At 41.8% G+C, this 26,005-nt stretch overlaps 1 protein-coding gene across 4 annotated transcripts in view; it reads left to right on the forward strand.

Moving 5' to 3' along the window:
- Window positions 1-7,424, forward strand: part of TXK (TXK tyrosine kinase) — a 67,341-nt gene extending 59,917 nt beyond the window's left edge. For 2 of the 4 annotated variants that reach the window (XR_004053977.1, XM_030919603.1), the window contains 2 exons: window positions 1,921-2,078; window positions 5,929-7,424. Coding sequence is in view for 3 of the 4 variants with exons in the window: in XM_030919603.1 (XP_030775463.1) it covers window positions 1,921-2,078; window positions 5,929-5,997 (227 nt within the window). In the remaining variant the exon portion in view is untranslated. The remainder of the gene's footprint in view (window positions 1-1,920; window positions 2,079-5,928) is intronic. The other 2 variants (XM_010370804.2, XM_030919612.1) reach the window with 2 other exon arrangements.
- The last annotated feature ends 18,581 nt before the right edge of the window (window positions 7,425-26,005 follow it).

Below are 26,005 nucleotides of genomic sequence, written 5' to 3' on the forward strand. Positions count from 1 at the left end.
ATCTTATGATACTGTTGAGTTTAGAGTGTAATTAGTAAACTTCATTGTCTAGACTATGAAGCAGCTTGACTATTTTCCAATTGTTTAGTTGTTAACCTGAACTTAAAACCTGAGTTTAAAAAATGGTGGCATCTCATTTACTTCCTTAACTTTAAAGTTTGTGGAATTTAGACATAGGCTTCCTTGAGATCTGTGAATTGATATTCATATTGGATAATGTTCTTCATTGAGAAAGAGACACCATAGACCCACGTCCAGTGAAGTTTCGAGGTTGATTTTCAAGAAATGGTAATATGTAAAAATCTGTCTATCCTCTTTCACCCAGAACTGCCTGGAGGCTTGTGGGTTCCGGGTCCTCAGAAAGGTGTCAGTTTTATTGTCTACAATAAGGTTAAAACAATAAGGTTAAAACTGGACACAAGTGGCTCAGGCCTACAATCCCAGCACTTTGGGAGGCTGAGGTGGGAGGATTGCTTGAGACCAGGAGTTCAAGACTAGCCTGGGCAACCTAGCAAGACTCTGTCTTTACAAAAAAAAAAAAAATTAGCCAGGTGTGGTGGCATGTACCTGTAGTCCCAGTTCCTTGGGAGGCTGAGGCAAGAGGATTGCTTGAGCCCAGGAGTTTGAGATTATAGTGAGCCAGGATCGTGTCACTGTACTCCAACCTGGGCGACAGAGCAAGAACCTGCCTAAAAAAAAATTAAAACATAAATTAAAAAAAATACGATAAGGTTAAGCTTGTGTCATTAATCTCATCAGCTCTCCATGGACATATGATAGTCTCAGCAGGTGACATTTGAAGCTCTACTGAAGAGCAGTTAGGTTGTGAGACCACGTCTTAGACACCAATGAAGAGCAATATAAGGACCTCATCGAAGGTTGCAGAACAGTTAGAACTCCCTGAATTTTACCTACTTGTCTCCCTCACTGAACAGTGAGCTCCTTAGGCACATGGATTGATCTCACACTTATAAAATCTCCAGGCCCAGCAGATGCCTCATCAATGTCTAGTAAATATTTGTAGAATAAGTGAATAATTAAATGAACTCAAATTGGGAGTTCTTGCAGGAGTTTCACTAACCAATCAATCAATGATTACTGGACCCTGCTAGATACTCTGGGGCTCTGCCCATCAGTCTAATCTTTTAGCAGAAAGAAGGGGACACATGCCAGTTTACTGGCTGAAACTCTGGTTAAGTAGGCAGCAGAGGCTCACATAATCCTGTCAGTTTCTATGGAATGACAGAAAGGTTTATTGATTTCAGAGTGCAGGGACATGACTGCTACTTAGAAATGAAAATGCTAGTCCAGGCGTGGTGGCTCACGCTTGTAATCCCAGCACTTTGAGAGGCTGAGGTGGTCGGATCACCTGAGGTCAGGAGTTCGAGACTAGCCTGGCTAACATGGTGAAACCCCACCGCTACTAAAAATACAAAAATAAGCTGGGCGTGGTGGTTGGCACCTGTAATCCCAGCTACTCAGGAGGCTGAGGCAGAAGAATTGCTTGAACATGGGAGATAGAGGTTGCGGTGAGCTGAGATCATGCCACTGCACTCCAGCTGAGATCATGCCACTGCACTCCAGCCTGGGTGACAGAGCGAGACCCTGTCTCAAAAAAAAAAAAAAAAAAAAAAAAAAAAAAAAGGAAATGCTACCGGTATTTCTCCTGATAGAGAAGGCAATCAAGACCCATGGAAAAGGAAAGGCATTGTTTTCACTTAGATTATTTTCAGGTTACAGGTCTCTTTGAAAACTGAGGTACATATGATTTGCTTCCTTGATAGAACCGCTGTTATTCAGGATGGCTATAACCCAAAGCCTGGAGCACAAAAATAATGCCTTGTAGTTTGAAATTGTTCTTTCAGTTCCCAAGCAATCATTTCTCTCTAACCCCTTGTTTTCATGCATTTTTGTTTGCAGGAGTTTTAATGTGGGAAGTTTTTACAGAAGGAAAAATGCCTTTTGAAAATAAGTCAAATTTGCAAGTCGTGGAAGCTATTTCTGAAGGCTTCAGGTTATATCGCCCTCACCTAGCACCAATGTCCATATATGAAGTTATGTACAGCTGCTGGCATGAGGTAAGTAACTATATGTTACTTTCCTACGAAGGTTGGCAGTCCCAGCATCTGAGAGCAGATCTGATTATCACAAACATGACTTCAGAACTCTGTCATGGCAGGAAAAGGCATCTGTGTCTTGGTCATGATCCTGAGAGTCTGAAGTACTATTTCTATCTCAAACTCACTACAAAGTCATGAATCCATTTTGTTTTGAACAATGGCCTTTTATCTGAGGAATTCAGTGCATTTTCTGAGTCTTATCTGTTTGAGATTCGTTCTTGCAGAAACTCTTGGTGTTACTCAAGCCTCAGTGATTAGATGTTTTATTAGCTTTAAGAATTAATGGGCCGGGTGCAGTGGCTCATGCCTGTAATCCCAGCACTTTGGGAGGCCGAGGCAGGTGGATTACCTGAGGTCGGGAGTTTGAGACCAGCCCAGCCAACATGATAAAACCCCGTCTCTACTAAAAATACAAAAATTAGCCGGGCATGGTGGTGCATGCCTGTAATCCCAGCTACTGGGGATGCTGAAGCAGGAGAAGAATCTTGAACCTGGGAGGCAGAACTTGCAGTGAGCCGAGATCGTGCCACTGCACTCCAGCCTGGGCGACAGAGCGAGACTCTGTCTCCAAAAAAAAAGAAAAAAAAAAAGAATTAAATGATGGAGGCTGTGTGTGGTGGCTCACGCCTGTAATCCCAGCACTTTGGGAGGCCAAGGTGTGCAGATCACTTGAGGTCAGGAGTGTGAGACCAGCCTGGCCAACATGGTGAAACCCTGTCTCTACTAAAAATAAAAAAATTAGCCAGCCCTGGTAGTGCACGCCTGTAATTCCAGCTACTTGGGAGGCTGAGATAGGAGAATTGCTTGAATCTGGGATGCAGAGGCTACAGTGAGCTGAGATTGCAACACTGTACTCCAGCCTGGGCAACAGAACAAGACTCTCTCAAAACAAACAAACAAACAAACAAACAAATAAATAAATAAATAAAAGAATAAATGAAAGAATTAATGGTGCAAACTAAGGGTAGAACAAGGTTTGTTGAACTTCCACGTTGAAAAAGAAAGATGGTGTTTCCATTTACTTCACTCAACTTTCCTTTGTCTTGCTTTTCTAACCCTAATAGTAATGGGTTTCATCTGTCTTCTGACACTCAGGACTCCTGCTAGAGATTAAACTAGACTGGTAATGGAGGCAGAAAGTGTGTCAGGAACTTCCATTCAGGAAGAAATCTCTCCAGAACTTAGTTTTTCTATTTGTTGAAATGCCAAGCTTAGAAGTAAAGCCAGAGGGGCTTCTGTTCCACCTCTGGACACTGACTCAACACACCCCTGCCCTTCTCAGTGAACTTCCCTGTGATTTTGAGAGCTTTACTCTCTTTCCAGCTGACAGTTTCAGCCTAGAAAATTACAGCTTGATGAGAAGTTTCCTCCTGGCTGAAAAAATAAAGCACTTGATTATCAATTTATAACCACAAACACTAGAATATTGAATATTTTCAGAGTGATGTGGTTGTTCATATTCCAAAAAGCATTACATTTATAGAGAGCCCCAATGTATGAAAATATCTTACATATATTAACTACTTTACAAGGAATCTTGAAAGACATAGAAAAATGTTCAGTAAGCTATAAAAAAAAAAGTTCAGAAAAATGTTCAGTAAGTAGTAACAAACAACTGTTTTAGGAGCATCTTTGCAATAATAATGTAAGTAGCTCAGAAGTATACGTTGTGTATGAAATAATACTCATGTACGTGTGTGTGTAATATAATACTTATTGAGATGTTATATATAAGTGGATCTGAGACAGAGAAGGAGGAAGGGAAGTGATCAGTAGGATGCTGTCAGAAGGACCATGTAAACAACATTAGTCTCAAATTGCAGTCAGAACATTGATTAATACAATGGTGTAGTTATGTTGATTTATTTGTTTGAAAAAGTTGATTTGACCAGGTGTGGTGGCTCACGCCTGTAATCCCAGCACTTTGGGAGGCCGAGGTAGGAAAATCACGAGGTCAGGAGTTCAAGACCAGCCTAGCTAACATGGTGAAACTCCGTCTCTACTAAAAATACAAAAAGATTAGCTGGGCATGGTGGCAGGCACCTGTAATCCCAGCCACTTGGGAGGCTGGGGCAGGAGAATTGTTTGAACCTGGGAGATGGAGTTTGCAGTGAGCCAAAATCACGCCATTGCACTCCAGCCTGGGCGACAGGGTGAGATTGTCTCAAAAAAAAAAAAAAAAAAAAAAAAAAAGAAAACGTTGATTCATTTTTGAGACAGAGTCTTGCTCTGTTGCCCAGACTGGAGTGCAGTGGCACAATCACAGCTCACTGCAGCCTCGACCTCCTGGGCTTGAGCAATCCACCGAGCTCAGCCTCCTGAATAGCTGGGACTACAGTGATGTGCCACCATGACCAGCTAATTTTTAAAAATTTTTTCTAGAGATAGGGTCTCACTTTGTTGCCCCAGCCTCAAGCAGTCCTCCTGCCTTGGCCTCCCAAGGTGCTGGGATTACAGATGTGAGCCACTGTGTCAGGTGCGAAAGTTGATTTTGCCTACAACTTTACCCCATGTGCTTAGGGCATTAGAGTCAAAAGTGATTATGTTATATTTCAGAGACAAATTTCAGGATTCATGCATAGAAGCGGGTTCCTCAGAGAGCTCCACAATTTATTCCCAGAGTCTCAATGAGGACCCTCACTTGCACTTGTGCTGTCTTCTACTCTGTTTATTTTATTGAGGCTCTCTGTTTATAAGCCATGAAAAGGGGTGTCTTTCCGCTGTCCCTGCTGTTGGTGACACCTGTGAGAATGTGGCTACTATGAGTAACTCTGTTTCCCGCAGTTTTCAAAGATGCTGACAGTGCCATCTTTTCTTCCTCATGGACTCAGAGCCAAACCACACCCTTAAATGAAATAGGAAAAAATGCTCCAATCCTTGGCTCCATGACCAGGGATATGGGGTCACTTATGGTGAATATCTTCCTTTAGAGTTGCTGACACTTGAAAACTGTGCAAAGATCACAGGCTTTTAAAACTTTTTAAAATGTAAGAATATTCAGCAATCATTTTGCTATGTGTGAGAGGAACTTCCACACTCTTATTTTTCTGTTGACTGACACTGAAAGCACAACCTGTACCCCAGGATCTTCAAAGTCCCTCATGAAAACATGCCTTTTGCTTTCTGACTGAAATCCTCCTGTCTATAATGGCTCAGGTGTCATAGATACCTTGAACTGAGCTTGGGAGCCTGGTACTCTAGATACTCCTTCTGCCAGCCCTTTCTTTACCTCACACATGTCAAGTCATCCAAATATGTCTCTAGGATGGTGGTGTCCTAGAGTACTTTCTGAGATGCTGAAAACGTTCTGTATCCATGCTGCTCAATATAGTAGCCACTTCTGGCTATTGGGTACTTGAAAAGTGGCCAGCGTGACTGAATAACTGAATTTAAACATTTATATCATCTTTAGGAATTTAAATTTAAATAGCCACATGTGGCTAGTGTTTGCAGGTCTAGCCATTTTATTTTTGCAGCATTCTCTAACATTTTCATACTCACGCCTCACTCAACTACCAATCATGCTGTGGTATGTCGGTCAAGATACCTTTCTCTTCCTTTTTGTGGAGAGCCAGCCTGGATTCAGGTCTCTGTCAGCAAGTTCCAGAGCTGGTCTCTGAGTGATCCTTAGCCCATTTATGCCACAGGTGGCAATTTTTTGAATTTTTGCATGAGTGAAAAATCAGACCTTGACGATGACCTCGAGCAGTGGGATATAAATAACTCCCACATGCTTAGCGTTCCAAAAATGAAACACTTGGCATAAGTGGGTTAAGCTAAGCTAACCACCCCCACTTCCCTTTTCCAGAAACCCAAAGGCCGCCCTACGTTTGCAGAGCTGCTGCGGGCTCTCACAGAGATTGCGGAAACCTGGTGACCCGAAACAGAATGCCAACTCAAAGAGTCATCTTGCAAAACTGTCACCTATTGTGAACATGTTCACCATATGTGGTCACTTAACGGTGAATATCTTTCTTCATGGTTGCTGACTCTTGCAAACAGTGCAAAGATCACAGTTTTTAAAACTTTTAAAAATTTAAGAGTATGCAGACAATCATTTTGCTATGTGTGAGAGGGACTTGCACACTCTTATTTTTCTGTAAAATATTTCACATCCCGAATGTGAAGAAGTGAAAAAGGCTTCTCAGCAGTCTTCATAGTGGCTGCTCTTCATGATCATAGCCCCAGGAACCCTTGAGGTTACATGAAAACCTGACCCTTCACAAGGCTGAAAATGTTTCCTTCTTGAAGAGGAGTGACATTCATCACTTCGGTGATCCATGCATAGAAGATGAAAATGAATTCTGCCAACTCATGGGACAAAGGGGCCTCCCTTGAAGAATTTCATGTTTTTGGGCTGTGTAGATCTTTATAGTAAATGCACCTTTATAAACCACATGAATGTTAGTGTTCTGGAAATATCTTTTGTTAATATGATCTTCCTATGTTATTTAACAAATTGTTTTTGCACATATCTGATTATATTGAAAGCAATTTTTTTGCATTCGAGTTTTAAACACTGTTATAAGATGTAGCCAAAGCTCACCTTTGAACAGATCCTGGTGACATCCTATTTCCAGGAAAATCCAGAACCTGATTTTAGTTCTGTGATTTTACACTTTTTATATGTGAGATAAGACAGTTTCAGAGGCCTTATTTTGTCATAGTAAGTGTCTCCTGTAATTTTCAGGAAGATGACTTGTTCTTTCTAGAAGAGGAGACAAAAGTAAGATAGCCAAATGGGACATCAAGCTCCGTTGTTTTGGAAATCCAGGATTTTGAATTCAGGATGAAACAACCAGCAATCACAGTTAAATCTTAACTTTGCCTGCACTCTTTGTAGGAATGATCAGAGATTTGTCTTTATCAGTCTGAGTGCTTCAGGAGTACAATAGGAAGAAAGATACTGGAGAACACACAAGTGTAATTACCATGAAGTCTAACAACAGGAGCCCATTATTTGTGTACTTTCCCACCCTGTATCATGGTTCTCTGGGAACAAGCTTTATTATTCTCATTAGTGTTTAAATTGTTGATTGTCAGTAGTTGTGACTTTTAAATTATATTTCCCCACTCAAAGAATGGTATCTTTATATATCAATGACATTCAATAAATGTGTATTATTTCTAATGAGAATCAGGTACAAGAAGATACTTGATAGTTCAAGTGGTGGTCTCAGAAATGTTTGGGCTGAATGTGGTGGCTCATGCCTATAATCCCAGCACTTTGGGAGGCTGAGGTGGGAAGATAGCTTGAGTCCAGTTTGAGACCAGCCTGGGCAACAAAGTGAGATCCCGTCTCTACCAAAACAAAACAAAACAAAACAAAACAAAACAAAACAAAACTAGGTGTAGTGATGTAGTCCCAGCTACTTGGGAGGCTGAGACAGAAGCCCAGGAGGTCCAGGGTGCAGTGAGCCATGATTGTGCCAGTGCACTCCAGCCTGGGTGATAGAGCGAGACCCTATCTCAAAAACAGAAACAAGTTTGTATGAGATGCTAGTCTGTTTCTGAGACTATCACACCCCCTTTCCTATGACTCCTGTTATGGTGAGGAGAGACAGAAGGCTCCTATTACTGAGATCTCAATTCACATAACATATGAATTTATATAAGATAGTCCAGCTCAAGAAGACGTGAGACTACGAAACAGCAAAAGTGGACAGAAGGGAGGTTAATGTTATGACATAGGAAATAGTGTAGTATCAATATATGGATGCAGTAAGTTGCCCTTTCCACGTTTTACTCAGCTTGGAAGTGCCAATTTCTCTCAAAAAGAAAGAAAGAAAGAAAAAAACCAGCAAAGCCAAACTCTGAAAAGCCAGGACTGAGTATGGAGCATCTGCCATCACTATAGATGTACCAGGTATAGAGCAAAGAGTGACACCCAGAGGTAAATCATTCTAAGAGGGCAACAACTATGACAGCGCCTGGCACTTCTAAGAGGGTGCAGCACTTCTAAGGTGCTAGGCAAGCTCTATTCCTTTTGTTTTAACACCTCAGGAAAATTTGAGATACTAAATTAGGAACAAGAATAACTGGGGGTATGTCTTAGGTAACTAAGAGTCCAGATAATGTGTGAATTTTGAATGTGCGTGAAAAAAGATTTACCATTCTTTGTTTAACTAAACAAAAAAGTTTCTTTAAGAGGTTGTCAGCCAGGCACAATGGCTCACGCCTGTAATTCAGCACTTTGGGAGGCCAAGGCAGGTGGATCATCTGAGGTCAGGAGTTAGAGATCAGCCTGGCCAACATGGTGAAACCCTGTCTCTACTAAAAATACGAAAAGTTAGCCAGGCATGGTGCCATGTGCCTGTAATCCCAGCTACTCGGGAGGCTGAGGCAGGAGAATTGCTTGAACCCAGGAGGTGGAGGTTGCAGTGAGCGGAGACCGTGCTACTGCCCTCTATCTTGGGCGACAGAGTGAGACTCTGTCAAAAAAAAAAAAAAAAAAAAAAAAAAAAAAAAAAAAAAAAGATAGTTACACAACTTCTGCTGGAAGGGAACTATGTTTTGCAATCAATCTTAATATTAGTTACTGATATGAGGATTCTCTGGATCATTTGAGGTGAAGATAGTGCAATATTTAAACAGCTCTGTATAATAATTGAATAGGAGGTTTAGGGGTTGATTGTAGAGTCCTAAAAAGGAGAATATAGGAAGTCAACAGACAGAGAGGAGGCTCAGAAAAATGGAAGGAATTTGGAGGCCAAGAAGAATATATAATCAATGAAAATAACCTTTTGGCAAGAATAGATAAAGGTATTTAGTAAACTTTTTATTGAAGTACAACACATGGTACCAGCATGGTATTGGTAACATGATTGAACTGGCAAGCAAACTGATGAGATCCAACAGTATTTAGCCTGGCACTAAATTTGCTTAACTTTATAGTAGGATACAGGCCAGGAAATTAAGCATGCATGATGCTTGGGTCCCTTCTCACCTGCCTAAAGAGCGTGCATGATTGCTGGGCATGAGGTTGTGGTATGTGGGGTTTGCCTTGATGCAAAGAAACTTCTACTTGAGTTTCCCACCAGTCATATAGGCCTACGATTCACAGGTCTCCCAGCCCCATGTACTGTTCCATAGATTGTAGATTTCACAGTGCACAAAGTGGATTTCTGTCCCTGGTACCCAACGTTCCAAATTTATCTTAATTTGGGTCATTTACAAGAAACTTGTGCTGGGAGAAGACAAACCTACAATTTCCCAGACAGGCTTAGTTCTGGGAGAAAAATGGTATGGACCCGCTATTAACTCTTTGCTCACACATACATAAAGAAAAGTACACAAATCGTGAGTATATTCATATTCGCAAAGTGAATACATTTCTGTAATCAGGCTCAGATCAAGAAATGATACATTCTGGCCAGGTGTGGTGGCTCACACCTGTAATCCCAGCACTTTGGCAGGCGGATTACTTGAGGCCAGGAGTTCGAAACCAGCGTGGCCAACATGGTGAAACCCCACCTCTACTAAACACACATACACACCCACAAATTAGCCAGGTGCAGTGGTACATGTGTGTAATCCCAGCTACTTGGGAGGCTGAGGCGCACAAGTGAGAATCGCTTGAGCCTAGGGGGCAGAGGTTGTAGTGAGCCAAGATGGTGCCACTGGGCAACAGAGTGAAACTCTGTCAAAAAAGAAAAAAAGAAAAAAGAAAAAAGAAAAGAAAAAAAACATTCTAGAATTCCAGAAGCCATTCTGTTTCCCTATTTGTCACTAACCCAAGAGTAATTAATAGCCTGAGTTCCAGCACCTTGGATATGTATGGGCTATTTTTAAACGTTCTATAAATGGAATGTTATGGTATGTACTCTCTTGTGCCTAGCTTCTTTCACTCAATAATATGTTTGTTTCATCCATCTCTGTTGTATGTAGTTGTACTTCATTTATTCTCATTTTTGCATTGCCTTGAATTGTACAATTATTTTACATATTTATCTATTCTAATTTAAATGAATATTTGAGTTATTTCCAATTTTTAACTATTTTTTAAAATTATACATTAAGTTCAATAAACATACATATGTATGTATTTTTATAGTAAAATAATTTATAATCCTTTGGGTATATACCCAGTAATGGGATTGCTGGGTCAAATGGTATTTCTGCTTCTAGATCTTTGAGGAATCGCCACACTGTCTTCCACAATGGTTGAACTAATTTACACTCCCACAACAGTGTAAAAGCGTTTCTATTTCTCCACATCCTCTCCAGCATCTGTTGTTTCCTGACTTTTTAATAATTGCCATTCTAACTGGCATGACATGATATCTCATTGTGGTTTTGATTTGTATTTCTCCAATGACCAGTGATGATGAGCTTTTTTTCATATGTTTGTTGGCCAAATAAATGTCTCCTTTTGAAAAGTATCTGTTCATATCCTTCACCCACTTTTTGATTGGGTTTTTTTTTTCTTGTAAATTTGTTTAAGTTCCTTGTAGATTCTGGATGTTAGCCCTTTGCCACATGGATAGATGGCAAAAATATTTTCCCATTCTGTAGGTTGCCTGTTCACTCTGATGATAGTTTCTTTTGCTGTGCAGAAGCTCTTTAGTTTGATTAGATCCCATTTGTCAATTTTGGCTTTTGTTGCCGTTGCTTTTGGTGTTTTAGTTATGAAGTCTTTGTCCATGCCTATGTTCTGAATAATACTGCCTAGGTTTTCTTCTAGGATTTTTATGGTTTTAGGTCTTATATTTAAATCTTTAATCCATCTTGAGTTAATTTTTGTATGAGGTGTAAAGAAGGGGTCCAGTTTCAGTTTTCTGCATATGGCTAGCCAGTTTTCCCAACACCATCTATTAAATAGGAATCCTTTCCCCATTGCTTGTTTTTGTCAGATTTGTCAAAGGTCAGATGGCTGTAGATGTGTGGTGGTATTTCTGAGGCCTCTGTTGTGTTCCATTGGTCTATATATCTGTTTTGGTACCAGTACCATGCTGTTTTCATTACTGTGGCCTTGTAGTATAGTTTGAAGTCAGGTCGTGTGATGCCTCCAGCTTTGTTCTTTTTGCTTAAAATTATCTTGGCTATATGGGTTCTTTTTTGGTTCCATGTGAAATTTAAAGTCGTTTTTTCTAATTCTGTGAAGGAAGGCAATGGTAGCTTGATGGGAATAGCATTGAATCTATAAATTACTTTGGGCAGTATGGTCATTTTCACGATATTGATTCTTCCTATCCATGAGCATGGAATGTTTTTCCATTTGTTTGTGTCCTTTATTATTTCCTTGAGCAGTGGTTTGTAGTTCTCCTTGAAGAGGTCCTTCACATCCCTTGTAAGTTGTATTCCTAGGTATTTTGTTCTCTTTGTAGTAGTTGTGAACGGGAGTTCACTCATGATTTGACTCTATTATTGGTGTGTGGGAATGCTTGTGATTTTTCCATGTTGATTTTGTATTTTGAGACTTTGCTAAAGTTGCTTGTCAGCTTAAGGAGTTTTTGGGCTGGGATGATGGGGTTTTCTAAATATACAATCATGTCATCTGCAAACAGAGATAATTTGACTTCCTCTCTTCCTATTCGAATACTCTTTATTTCTTTCTCAGTTTCCCTTGGCTAGGAAAAGGGATTCCCTTCCCCCTTGCGCTTCCCAGGTAAGGCGATGCCTTGCCCTGCTTCAGCTCTCGCTGGTTGGGCTGCACCAGCTGACCAGCACCAATTGTCCGGCACTCCCTAGTGAGATGAACCTGGTACCTCAGTTGAAAATGCAGAAATCACCTGTCTTCTGTGTCACTCACGCTGGGAGCTGGAGGTTGGAGCTGTTCCTATTCGGCCATCTTGGGCGTGCCCTCTCTTTCTCTTTCCTGATTGCCCTGGCCAGAACTTCCAATACTGTATTGAACAGGAGTGGTGAGAGAGGGCATCCTTGTCTTGTGCCAGTTTTCAAAGGGAATGCTTCCAGCTTTTACTCATTCAGTATTATACTGGCTGTGGGTTTGTCATAAACAGCTTTTAATATTTTGAGATATGTTCCATCAATACCTAGTTTATTGAGTGTTTTTATCATGAAGGGGTGTGGAATTTTATTGAAGGCCTTTTCTGCATCTATTGAGATAATTATGTGTTTTTCATCATTGGTTCTGTTTATATGATGGATTAAGTTTATTGGTTTGTGTGTGTTAAACCAGTCTTGCACCCCACGGATGAAGCCGACTTGGTCATGGTGGATAAGCTTTTTAATGTGCTGCTGGATTCAGTTTGCCAGTATTTTATTGAGGATTTCCGCATCGATGTTCATCAGGCATATTGGCCTGAAATTTTCTTTTTTTGTTGTGTCTCTGCCAGGTTTTGGTATCAGGATGATGCTGGCCTCATAAAATGAGTTAGTGGGGAGTCCCTCTTTTTTTATTGTTTGGAATGGTTTTGGAAGGAATGGTACCAGCTCCTCTTTGTACCTGTGGTAGAATTCGGCTGTGAATCTGTCTGGTCCTGGGCTTTTTTTTTGGATGGTAGGCTATTAATTACTGCCTCAATTTCAGAACTTGTTATTGGTCTATTCAGGGATTCAACTTCTTCCTGGTTTAGTCTTGGGAGCATGTATGTGTCCAGGAATTTATCCATTTCTTCTAGATTTTCTAGTTTATTTGCGTAGAGGTGTTTATAGTATTTATTCTCTGATGGTAGTTTGTATTTCTGTGGGATTAGTGGTGATATCCGCCATATCATTTTTTATTGTGTCTGTTTGATTCTTCTCTCTTTTCTTCTTCAGTAGTGGTCCATCTATTTTGTTAATCTTTTCAAAAAACCAGCTCCTGGATTCATTGATTTTTTGAAGGGTTTTTCATGTCTCTATCTCCTTCAGTTCTGCTCTGATCTTAGTTATTTCTTGTTTTCTGCTATCTTTTGAATTTGTTTGCTGTTGCTTCTCTGGTTTTTTTAATTGTGATGTTAGAGTGTCAATTTTAGAACTTTCCTGCTTTCTCCTTTGGGCATTTAGTTGTATAAATTTCCCTCTAAACACTGCTTTAGCTGTGTCCTGGAGATTCTGGTACATTGTGTCTTTGTTCTCATTGGTTTCAAAGGACTTATTTATTTCTGCCTTAATTTTGCTGTTTACCCAGTAGTCTTTCAGGAGCAGGTTGTTCAGTTTCCATGTAGTTGTCTGGTTTCGAGTGAGTTTCTTAATCCTGAGTTATAATTTGATTGCACTGTGATCTGAGAGATAGTTTGTTGTGATTTCTGTTCTTTTGCATTTGCTGAGGAGTGTTTTACTTCCAATTATGTGGTGAATTTTGGAATAGGTGTGATGTGGTGCTGAGAAGAATGTGTACTCTGTTGATTTGGGGTGGAGAGTTCTGTAGATGTCTATTAGGTTCACTTGAGCTGAGTTCAAGTCCTGGATATCCTTGTTAATTTTCCATCTCATTGATATGTCTAATATTGGCAGTGGGGTGTTAAATTTTCCTACCATTACTATGTGGGAGTCTAGGCCTCTTTGTAGGTCTCTAAGAACTTGCCTTATGAATCTGGGTGCTCCTGTATTGGGTGCATATATATTTAGGATAGTTAGCTCTTCCTGTTGAATTGATCCCTTTACCATTATGTAATGCCCTTCTTTGTCTTTTTTGATCTTAGTTGGTTAAAAGTCTGTTTTTTCAGAGACTAAGATTGCAACTCCTGCTTTTTATGCTTTCTGTTTGCTTGGTAAATCTTCCTCCATCCCTTTATTTTGAGCCTATGTGTGTCTTTGCACATGAGATGCGTCTCCTGAATACAGCACACCATGAGTCTTGACTCTTTATCCAGTGTGGCACTCTGTGCCTTTTAGTTGCAGCATTTAGCCTGTTTACATTTAAGGTTAATATTGCTTTGTGTGAATTTGATCCTATCATGATGCTAGCTGGTTGTTTTGCCCATTAGTTGATACAGTTTCTTCATAGTGCCCTGTGAATTCTATTGTTTTTTCCCTTTCAGGATGAGCTGCCCCTGGTCCTCTGCTTCTGTCGGGCATAGAGATCCCCCTCACAGAAGTCCTCCCTGCTGATTATGGGCTCAGTTCCCAGGGCCTAGCCACTGCTCTCTAGAAAGCCATATCCCTTAGTGCTCAGCCTCTCACACATTCTGGGACCACTTTCCCATTCTCAGTGCTGTAGAGCTTGGGCCTTGACCCTTAAAACAAAATTATTTTAACATTTGTTAAAAAGATATGGGAGACTTTATTTGAGAATATTTCAAATAGTAGAGACACACTGAACTCAGCTCTGACTATGGCAAAGACAGCTGGGGTCAGTAGATATGAAATAGTAGGGGGATTTTTGCTAAACTGGCTTAACAAGATTCTAACTAAAGGCAGGTCAAGGACTAAGATATTAAGATATCAAGGATGAGGAATTTGATCAGATATCAAGGGTTGGGGACTTCTGGCTCAAATGAGTTAGCAGGATTCTTGCTAAAGCCAGGCCAAAGATGGACCTAAGATAAGGCCTAGATAAGAAGAGGGTTTGTAGAAACGTTAACTAAAATTTGATCAAGAAGGGAATCTGTTACCACCCCTCGTATTAACTGCCAGTCTCAGGAATGCCAGCCTCTCACCTCCAGATCAGCACATTTCTGTTTCATCTTTAAGCACCACCCTCAACCCACCCTGGATGTCACAAAATGATGTCCAGATTGTCTTCACTGGATCTAAGTCTCAAACACTATTTTCATTCTGGGAAACTTAGGTGTTGTGAGAAGCACAAACCTTGTGAATCACAATCCTGCCCTTTTCTTCCGGGATGAGAGTGGGGAAGGAGATGCTTTGTTACTTCTTCCAAACTTTCAAAACCAAACAAAATGTCTTTTTATCAGTGAGTTGCTTTTCTCTTAAAAACATATGCAGTTCCTTTACCCATATTGTACTTGTGCTCTTTCCTGTGTCTTCCTTGAATTGTGTTACCATGGGAACATCTTCTAGACACTAGCAGCACTGAGGGTGCAAGTAGGAGCAATATGGTTTTCAGGCTTCCAAAGGACAAGGTGTGTGGTTTGTGCAAGGGGCAGTTTCTCAACTCTCTTTGGAGAATCTTCTTCGTTCAGACTCTAGTTTCTCCACTGTCCAAGGGTTCTTAGACCTCAGCACCATTCACATTTTGGGCTGGATAATTCTTTGTTGTGGGAGGATGTGCTGTGTATTGGAGGATATTTAGCAGCATGTTTTGCCTTTACCCACTAGATGCCAATACCCTTCCCCCAGGAGAAACAACCAAAAATGTCTCTAGAACATTGCCAAATGTCTCCTGGGGGGTGAGAACCACTGATTATTTCATTACCAAAGGATCTTGACCTGGGTTTAAGGAGGTTCATGGACTTGGATGGAGAAAAAACTACATCTTTATTTTTATCAGTCTCTAACCTTTAGCATTTCCCATAATTCTAAATGTGAATTAACATTTAGAATTATGGGATAAAACAAAACTCCAATACTTTCTACATGAAGTTTTTGGGACTTTGTCAAAATATGAAAAACTATTATTTTCATATCATGTGGGAGTTGTTTCAACTTTCTCAATTTACATTCATCACCACTTCAAAGTTGTGATAGTTTTTAGAACTGTCACTAGATCTTGTCATTTAACACATAAAAAGACATATTATGAAAGCACACATTTGTTTTATAAATATTTTGATAACTTCATGTCAATATAATTGATTTCCTTTTTAGTTCTATGTACTTCTATTTTATGTATTTAAAAACATTATTCCAGTTAGGCATGGTGGTACACATCTGTAGTCCCAGCTATTCAGGAGGCTGAGATAGGAGGATCACTTAAGCCCAGGAGGTCACAGCTGCAGTGAACTGTTTGTGCCATAGCACTCCAGCTGGGGCAACAGAGCAAGAATCTGTCTCAAAAAAGGAAAGAAAAAACACAAAAATTATTCCAAGAAGGAGTATGAAGGCTTCTCCAGACTTCTAAAGAGATCTGTAGCATAAAAAATGTTCAAAACCCTTCTGTATCCAATACGATTTCTGAATCTGGAGGGATGTATGCTGGGCCACGCACAACCAATCAGCTACTTACTGTTGACTACAAAGCAGGCCCATGAAGATTTAATTTTGGCCAGTCCTGCAAGCTGATTCCCTGATGTGCATATCCAGCGAAGCCTTTTTCACCCCAGATATTGTTGGGACTGGTCCTTGGTTCTGGTTTGCATGTCCCCTTTTCTACTGGCCTTGAACCCTCTATGGTGGGATCCAAGACATGATGAGTGAAGAGCCTCAACTGCCCCCATGTTTGGCAGCAGAGAGAGAGAAGCTGGCTCCAACCACCCCCTCCAATTGGCCTTGGGTTCATCTTCAGATGGGCACTTGAGCCTCTCTTTTCCTCTGGAGCCACACCCAGCTAGTTGAAGGGACATAAAATGGGTGAATCATAACTCTCTGGAGGCGGGGTGGCTCCATGCCACTTTCAAAACAAAACAAAACAAAATCCAATTTGAACTGGCATGTTTGGTTGTTACCACCAGGCAGGGTGTGCTACTGGAATCTAGTGAGTAGAGACCAGTGATGTTGCTAAACATCCTACAAAGGCCACACACCCCCACAACAAATAATTATCCAGCTCAAAATGTTAACAGTGCTAAGGTTAAAAGGGGTATCATAGACCCTGTGACTGTGAAGTCCAGGGGTGCAGACACTCACCCTGTTATCATCCTTCCAGCTCCATTTCTCATGTCTCAGGCTGCCTCCACTTCCACCCCTCCCAGATCAAAGTGGATGTTGTGGTCACATACCTAACCTTGACATACTATACCATCCAGAGGGAGAGAACATCTCTGTCCCAGCATTTCCACCAGAGTCCTGAGGTTCTCTCTGACTGGATCAGATCCACACGCCCTCCAGGAACAAATCTCTGTAGCTAGGGACATGGAATGCTTTGACTGGTTTGGACTTGGGCACATGTTTCCTCAAGAGCTAGGGCTGAAATCCATTTACCTTGAAAATAGGAAATGAGAGCCATTCAGAGGGTCTAGAAAGGGGAGTGATAAATGCTGGAATGATAATCAACAAATACCAAATGCTCATCTTTTCCCAATTCTCCTCTTGCTTTCTGGCCATTTTGCATGTAGTCCAGTATCTTTATTGTTTTTTTGATGTTCCTTTCTTCTTGGATGAGTTAGGGGGGTGAAGAAGGTGGGGGAGGAGGGAGGAGGGAGGGAGGGCGGGAGGAGGGAGGGGGGGAGGGAGGGAGGGAGGGAGGGGAGAGGAGGGATAGGCGAGATAGAGAATAAGGCAGGGAGGAAGCAGGAGGAAGGAAGGATGACTCCTGTATTCTCTCTAGATTGAGAATCGACGGATTACTTCTCTTTTCTCCTTCATTTCTTCCTTTTCTTCCTTCCTTCCTTCCTTTCCTTCCTTCCTTCTTCTTCTTCTTCTTTCTTTCTTTCTTTCTTTCTTTCTTTCTTTCTTTCTTTCTTTCTTTCTTTCTTTCTTTCTTTCTTTCTTATCTTTCGACAAGGTCTCACTCTGTTGCCCAGGCTGGAGTGCAGTACTGTGATCTTGGCAACCTCTGCCTCCTGGGTTCAAGTGATTCTCCTGCCTCAGCCTCCAGAGTAGCTGGGATTACAGGCATGCACGAGCACATCCAGCTACCTTTTGTGTTTTTTGGTAGATATGGGGGTTTCACTGTGCTGGCCAGGCTGGTCTCAAACTCCTGGCCTCAAGTGATCTACCTGCTTTGGCCTCCCAATGTGTGGGAATTGCAGGTGTGAGCCACTGCACCTGCCCCCACCATCTTCTCTAGTAACAAATCGGAAGGCTTCAGTTATGACCTTTGTTTTTCTAATGGAAATTAGCTCAAACATGATGAGTAAGTTGGAAGAATGTTGTCAATATTTAGTGCCGGTTGGCCAGGTTTAGTTTTCTCTAGTACTTTCACATTTTGAAGTGATCTGGGGGCAAATTTTCTCACAATTAGACAGCCTTAACAATATAAGAAGATCTTAAGAAAAAGCTGACAATCCTATGCAGGTACCTTCCTTGAGTACAAGTAGTGGTGGATTTTGTGGCTTCCACTGCATGGAGCTGTCTGGGAAAGCTGAAGATGCAGTTGAAGAATCTTCTTGGATTGGAGCAATGTGCTCGGCTTCCTTTCTGTACCTGGACCTACAACCTCACTGAGCTCACCTCCTGCTACTCTCGCATTCACTTGTGTGGCCCCTGGCCTCCCTGCTGCCCGCTGCCCATGCCAGGCCCTTCTCATCTCAGGGCCTTTGCACCTGCTGCTGTTCCCTGTGCTGGCAATGTTTCTGGATCTCTACATGGCTCACTTCCCCATCTCCTCCAGGTCATTGCTCAACTGTCGTCCTCTCCTTGAAGCTTTCTTTGACCACCTCTGATTAAAATCGCAACCCCACATGGACATTCCCTGTCTCCCTTCTCTGTATCATTTTTCTCTATAGCTCTTAACATTATATCACAAATCATATACATTTTTTAAACCTATTTCTTTGGTCTACTGTCTGTCTTTTATCCCCACCCTCTTTCAACTGTTACATTTGTGAGGGCAGGTATTTTTGTCTGTTGCATTCACTGTGGCATCTGTAGGTCCTAGAACAGAGCCTGGCACAGAGCTGGGCTAAGTAAGTATTCACGGCATGACCCAGTGAAATAAAAGTAGTGGGGTCACCCAGAAGCTTCATTTCCCAGAGATGCGAGATCCAATCTGGTTGGTAGCCTCCTTTCAGGATTCTGGGCCAATCCATTGCATTTCTATAGAGCAATGGGCTGTTTTTTCATCTGGTTCCACGTGACAACCTCAGGTGGTCATTGGCCCTTCTTCTTTTTGGTATAGATCTTACTTTTTCCAGAACAATTTGGGTTTACACACAACTTTCTGTATCTCCCTTTCTCTGTTTAAATAGACAAAGAAAAATACACTATGTTAGGGACTAACATCAGATTAATAGAAAAAAAAGACACCTGAATACATCTATGGAGAAATACAAATCCATATTTTATAAACAGATAAATACTTTGGGCCGGGCGCAGTGGCTCACACCTGTAATCCTAGCACTTTGGGAGGCCAAGGCGGGTGAATCACCTGAGGTTAGGAGTTCGAGACCAGCTTGGTCAACATGGCAAAACACCATCTCTACTAGAAACACAAAAATTAGCCGGACGTGGTGGCAGGCACCTGTAATCCCAGCTACTTGAGAGGCTGAGGCAGAAGAATCGCTTGAACCTGGGGGCAGGGGTTGCAGTGAACTGAGATCATACCACTTCACTCCAGCCTGGGCGAAAAAGCGAAACTCCATCTCTAATAATAATAATAATAATACTTCATAGAAGAGGCAGATTATTCTTATGTCTACAGCAGGAATGGAAATTTCCTCACACTACTGTTAGATAGAGCTGTAGCTCTTTTATTCTGCCTGTAACTTCTATAGATTTCCTCATGTGTCCCTACTGGCTGGGTAGGGCTGGGGAAACTTGATTGAGCTTAACCCTATAACTTTAACTCAGTGCAATAATGAAAATATTCTCATTCAGTAAAATGGGTAGTCTCTCAGGTCTTGCTTTTCCTTTTCTGTTTCTGCCCAACATAGCATCTGGGTAGGGCAGGGAAAGGGGTAGCTTTATCTAGGAGTGACATTCAACATAATTAACTGATTTGACACAGACACAGACCCATCGGAGTGGATTCTAACAGCTAGCAATTAGCAGCCCTTCCAATGCAGACTGTGACTTTCAGCCCTGGCAAGGTGACCTCACAGTGGTGAAGTGAAGAGGAAGGGCTGTTTGTATTGGAGCTGTGTCCCTTGGCACCACTGGTCTCCTCAACGTTTCTTGTCATGCTAGTTGCTGCTTACCCTGCTAGCCTTTGTAGGTGGAGTTGGTGACTGGTGTGGACTGGTCTTTCCTGACTTGGCCGGGGCACAGAAGTTCTCCCTGGCTGACTTAACCTCACCCCAGCTCTTGCAGGCATGGCAGGCTTATGGTGTAAGTTTAGTCTCTGCCACAGCCTTCATTGGCCCCTCAGCCTGGGCTGCAGGTCACCTTGCTCTTGAAGCGTGAGTGCCATGTCATTTCTTTGGGAAATGACTCAACTCAGCTGCTTCCAGAGGCCCATCTTGAGCACATGTGGGAACTTCTGGGTCCTGTCCATACCATGCAGGGACTGAGAATAGCTCAAAAAGCTAAAACTTGACAATTTTGCACTCCTGTCTCTACTCTCATTCCCCTGCTGAATCAGGCTGTGCTGCAGAGTTTATCCATGGCTGCTTTCCAGACAGTTTGTGGGGCAATTCCCTCCAGGAATCCGAATATGAGGCAGAGTGCAAGCCTCCCTGCCCTTGCCAGTACCCTCTACATGGCCCTCCTGCCCCTGCAGTATCTTTAATCCCTCTAATACCACTCTCCCTGTTCTGCCCGCAAACCACTGGACTGGAGAATGTGGGTGTTTCACTTCCTCTTCCTGGTGTGGTTTTCACACACTAGAATGATCTGAGAGCTTTTCAAAAACACCATTGCCCATGTCTCACCTTCTCATCCCCCTCCATCCCCCCAGTTCTGATTTAAATGCTCTTAGGGGGACCCAGGCCTTGGTAGTTTTAAAACCAAGCACCCCAAGTGATTTCAATGGGCAGCCAGGGTTGAACGTCGCTATTCTGGGGCAGTTGTTCTTAAACATCCCTGCTTATTAAAATCTTCTGGAAGCTTTAAAAAAATCCTGATGCCCAGGCTGCACCCCAGGCCAATTAAATCAAAATATCTAGCGAAGTCATTGGTATTTTTAAAGGCTCCCTGGGCTATTCCAATGGCAAATGTGAAAACTAGGGTTGTTCTAAGCCAGTTCTTCTCAAACTTTAATGCATTAATGCATGCAGTCACCTGGGGACCTGGTTAAAACATAGATTCTGATTCAGGAGGTCTGTGGTGGAGCTTCAGATTTTGAATTTCTAACAAGTTTTCAGGTAATGACACAGGTGCTGGCCCTTGGACCATATCATTCCTCCCAGGGCGGCATTTGTCCCCCAACTCCCTTAACTGACAGGATTTCAGGAAGAGGAAAACTAGCTTGTGGGTAAATAGATGTCTTTTAAAAGGATTATACTCATAATATATGGCAACAGACAGCTTCCCAGTGGATGCTGGGTTTATATTCCAATAGTCACCCACAACTCTTTATTCTTCATGTTTTGGAAGGCTAAAATACTCAAGTTTTTGGACCCTCTCATAGCAAGCATACCACATGAGAAAGTTCTGTGTAGTGAGACATAGCCAGAAGTGCCTGGGGAGGGCTTCCTTTCCCAAATACAAAGCCCATATCTTAATAGAAGGAAAACAGTGTTTGTGTCTTCCTGCTTGGAATATGGCTTTGGGACCTGGAAGTAGAGCACCCATCTGTGACCCTGAGGAAACAGGCATGAAGATGAAGGCCTGGAGACACGGTTACCAAATAAAATATGAGACAACTGGTAAATATGAATTTCAGATAAACCATGAATCATTTTTTAGTGCCCTGATAAGAAGTGTTGTGGTCACCCTCCATATTGTCATCAACCCCAGAAATGGATGAACCCCTTACCCCAAATTTGGTTCAAAGATTGGGGTTATTGATGCCATACCCCAAGAGGATATGAAAAGGTTTATGACTCAAATAATGAGGCTTTCTGAGGAGCACAAGGCAGAAGCAGGTCTGAAAATAGGTTGAGCGAGTGGGGAGGGCAGGCTGCCTTGCAGTTTTGTGAAAGGGCTGAGGCCAGTGTGGTTTGAGCTTCCAGCTGTCACGGAAGAAGGGAATACTTTGACTTTCTTATCATCTTGACCAGGTGTAGGGCAGAAGGGGCAGGGGCATGCTGGGGCTTGCAAGTTGTCAGCAAATACGGGAAACAAAGTCAGACTCTTTATTGCCATAACTATGTTACAAATATTTTATGGGACATGCTTATACTAATTTTTTTTTTCATTTTTTATCTGAAATTCAGGTTTAACTGGATGTCCTGACCTGTGCTTTTATTTGCTAAATCTGGCAGCTCCACCTATGATGTAGAAAAATAGAAGAAGCCTGGTCCCTCCTAGTGTTCTTGAGATGTTGCACTCATTCTGAGTTGCCCACTTCCAGACTTGTTATATGAGACAAGGCATTGGTGGTTTTAAAACCAAGCACCCCAGAAATCAGAGCGCTTTATTTAAGTCTTAAGAAACAGGACTTAAGTCTTATTCCTAAAGTGTTACATTTCTGCTGACTCTTCTGATGGCAGCTAGTGGGCTATCCACTTAGAAATCTTTTTTTTTTTTTTTTTTTTTTTTTGAGGCGGAGTCTTGCTCTGTCGCCCAGGCTGGAGTGCAGTGGCCGGATCTCAGCTCACTGCAAGCTCCGCCTCCCGGGTTCCCGCCATTCTCCTGCCTCAGCCTCCCGAGTAGCTGGGACTACAGGCGCCCGCCACCTCGCCCGGCTAGTTTTTTGTATTTTTAGTAGAGACGGGGTTTCACTGTGTTCGCCAGGATGGTCTCGATCTCCTGACCTTGTGATCCGCCCGTCTCGGCCTCCCAAAGTGCTGGGATTACAGGCTTGAGCCACCGCGCCCGGCCTGCACTTAGAAATCTTTATCAAGCCCTTAATTATATTGATGACTCTAATAGGAATGGCTATTGTGGATGCCAAGGACGACCAGCATTCAAATGCAGCTTTGCTACTTCCTAGCTTCCTAAGTTCTTCACCAACTTGTGCCTCCTCTTCTGTAAAATGGGCATGATAACCCATATTTCACAGAGTTGTTAGAATTAAATAAGATTGTGTATGAAATACTTAGAACAGTCTCAGTACTTGATAAGTCTTAGCTAATATGTACTTATTTATTTGAATTAGTTGAATTGCTTGTAGTGAAAATGTTATGGAATGAATATGTCCCCTGTCTCACCCAACCAAATTCATTATGTTGAGATCCTAAGCCCTAATGCAATGATATTTAAGATGGGGCCTTTGGGAGGTGATTAGGCTCAGATGAGGTTCTGAGGGTGGAACCTTCATGATGGGATTAGTGCCCTGATAAGAAGAGATGTCAGAGGCCGGGTGCAGTGTCTAACACTGGTAACCCCAGTACTTTGGGAGGCTGAGGAGGGTGGATCAAGAGGTCAAGAGATTGAGACCAACCCTGCCAACATGGTGAAACTCCATCTCTACTAAATATACAAAAATTAGCTGGGTGTGGTGGCACATGCCTGTAGTTCCAGCTACTCAGGAGGCTGAGGCACGATAATTGCTTGAACCCAGGAGGCGGAGGTTGCAGTGAGCAGAGATCATGCCGCTGCACTCTGGCCTGGCGACAGAGTGAGACCGGCTCAAAAAAAAAAAAAAAAAAAGATGCAGGAAGAGAACCGCACTAGAACAGAACCTTGCTGGTGCCTAGTCTTGGACTTCCAGCCTCCAGTGTTGCGGGAAATTTCTGTTGTTTAAGCTACCTAGTTTATGGTATTGTGTTAATGGCAGCTCAAGCTGACTAATGCAAAGATATTCTATGTCAATTTTCATGTAAATACCTTAGATATGTTAATAACATTGTTGAATTCCTTGTTTTTCAAGAAAGTATAACTCTCATTGTTAGGGGAGGGTGGGAGCAGATTATGTACCTTATTTCAAAGACGGTCGAAATCTAAGAAATTGAGAACAACCACAACCACAGAATGTGTATATCATTATTTCAGCACTTTTCTAAAAGCAACTCTGAAATCGGGATGTGACTTCTAATAGGCGAGGTCTTAGATTAGATCTGTGGTTTTCAACCCTAGTTGCATATTCAAATCATCTGGGGAGATTTTAGCAAATATTGTTATCTTGATCCTACCCACCCTCAGATGTTCTATTTAATTGGTCTGAGATGGGGCCTAAGCATGAATCAGACAGACCTAAGGAATAGGTAATTAAATTAATTAATTAATTAATTTGTTTGTTTGCTTGTTTGAGACAGAGTCTCACTCTGTCACCCAGGCTGGAGTGCAGTGGTGCAGTCTTGGCTCACTGCAACCTCTCCTCCTAGGTTCAAGTGATTCTCCTGCCTCAGCCTCCCGAGTAGCTGCGATTAAGGGCACCTGCCACTAGGCCCAGCTAGTTTTTGTATTTTTAGTAGAGATGGGGTTTTGCCATGTTGACCAGGCTGGTCTCGAACTCCTGACCTCAGGTCATCTTCCTGTGTAGGCCTCCCAAAATGCTGGGATTATAGGCATGAGCCACCGTCCCAACAGGAATAGGTAATTTTAAAGTAGATTTAAAAACCCTCGCAGGTGAAGGTAAATGTATAGCCAGGGCCAAAAACATTGGATTAAATACTTTATATAAAATGTTTATTCTGGGTTGAGGCTTCTTGTGAGGTTTTTTAAAAAGTGGATCACAGGGAGAAAGATATCCCCTCAATGCTGATGACTAACAGCTTTTCAATAGGCTATCCCTGGTTAACTTGCAGCCACCAGAATAGCTATGAATCAAAGCTAAGTAGAGCAGAGGGAATACAATGCTATGTAACACAGAGCCAGAAACCTATCAGGGAGCTTATGGCTTCTCCTCACTTGATTTCAATAGTATCAGGACTCTGGAACAAAATACTAGAGGTGCTGAGAAACTGGTGGAATTCTATACTATGTATCTCATCAGGAGGCTGTACTATATGCAGAATTCCATGAAACCTTAGCAAAGAGCCAGAGATTCAAGTATTTTAAAAGAAGAATTTTTATTTTGTGGAGTCTGCTGGTTGATTCGAGAAATGACAATCAGGTGAGTATATTTCTGACTAAAGTCAGTGTTATCTGGTCTATTTGTTAATGAAATTGAGCATGTTTCTGCTTAGCTATGTATTTTGCATCTCACCCTTTATGTTCTCATTCATGATGATGAAGTCACCTTTTAGAGACACCAGACACATACATGTATTTGATGGCAGTGTTTACTCTTCACTCTGTTGGACTGTGAATTGTTCGGATATTGTGAAAGTAGATCATGTATTTACATTGCAGGCATTTCCTTTCTCCAGCCCCTGCTATCCCACACTGAACAGCAAAACAAAGAGTGTAACACTTTATCTAGTTTGACCAGTTCCTCCACGCTTTTTACTTTTCCTTTTTGTTGCAGGTTAATCTTCAATCAGCAGGTCTCCCTGTAAGAAGTGGAACTGTTTTTTGTAACCTGAATTGCATTGAATTCCTTAGTCTGATTCTAAACCAGTTTGGTTCTTACAGTGAGAAATCAACATGGCACTGATGCTGGTCCTTTTTGCCCAGGTAAACTTGATACAGTCTGTTTCAGTATTGGCTGAAAAGACCAAATCATCATTATTTAAATTCATGCCCTGAGATCCTGAAAGCAGAGACTCAAAACTGATAGAAAGCCTTGCCTTTTAAAAATGTGCATGCAAGACTACTCAGAAGGAATTAAGTTCGAGCAAGCTAACAATGGTAAACAAAGCCTCATTTCATTCTTCCCGTAAGAATTTGTTTTCTTTTTCTTCCAAGTCTTGCCCATTCTAACCCAGCTTTACAGTTCCATGGGTTAAGGAGAGGAGAGATTTCTTTTATTGAAATACACTTTTATTGAAAACTCTTGGTAATACAATGAAACATTAGCAGTGAACACAAAGGCAAAAGTGAATTGAGCGACAAAGAGGCCTTTTGAGCTGAAGGGCTGAAGCCGCCTTTGCAGAATATAACCAAGGATTGTTGCGGTGAAAGATGTCTGACCTAACTGACTCCATCTTGCTTCCAACCTCCAAGCTGTCCTTGTTCATTCCTGGGCGTAGGCCGAACTAACTTTGGGAGGAACTTAGTTTATATTTTAACTTTGAAACAAAAATGCTAACAGCCTTTTCCCAAAACAAACCCTTTCTTGCCTGTGGAATAGACTGCCTTTGTAGGACTAAAGAATTCACCACAAAATTATAAATTATGGTTTATGAGTCACG

This window comes from Rhinopithecus roxellana, chromosome 2, assembly GCF_007565055.1.
Source record: "Rhinopithecus roxellana isolate Shanxi Qingling chromosome 2, ASM756505v1, whole genome shotgun sequence".
Taxonomy (NCBI): domain Eukaryota; kingdom Metazoa; phylum Chordata; class Mammalia; order Primates; family Cercopithecidae; genus Rhinopithecus; species Rhinopithecus roxellana.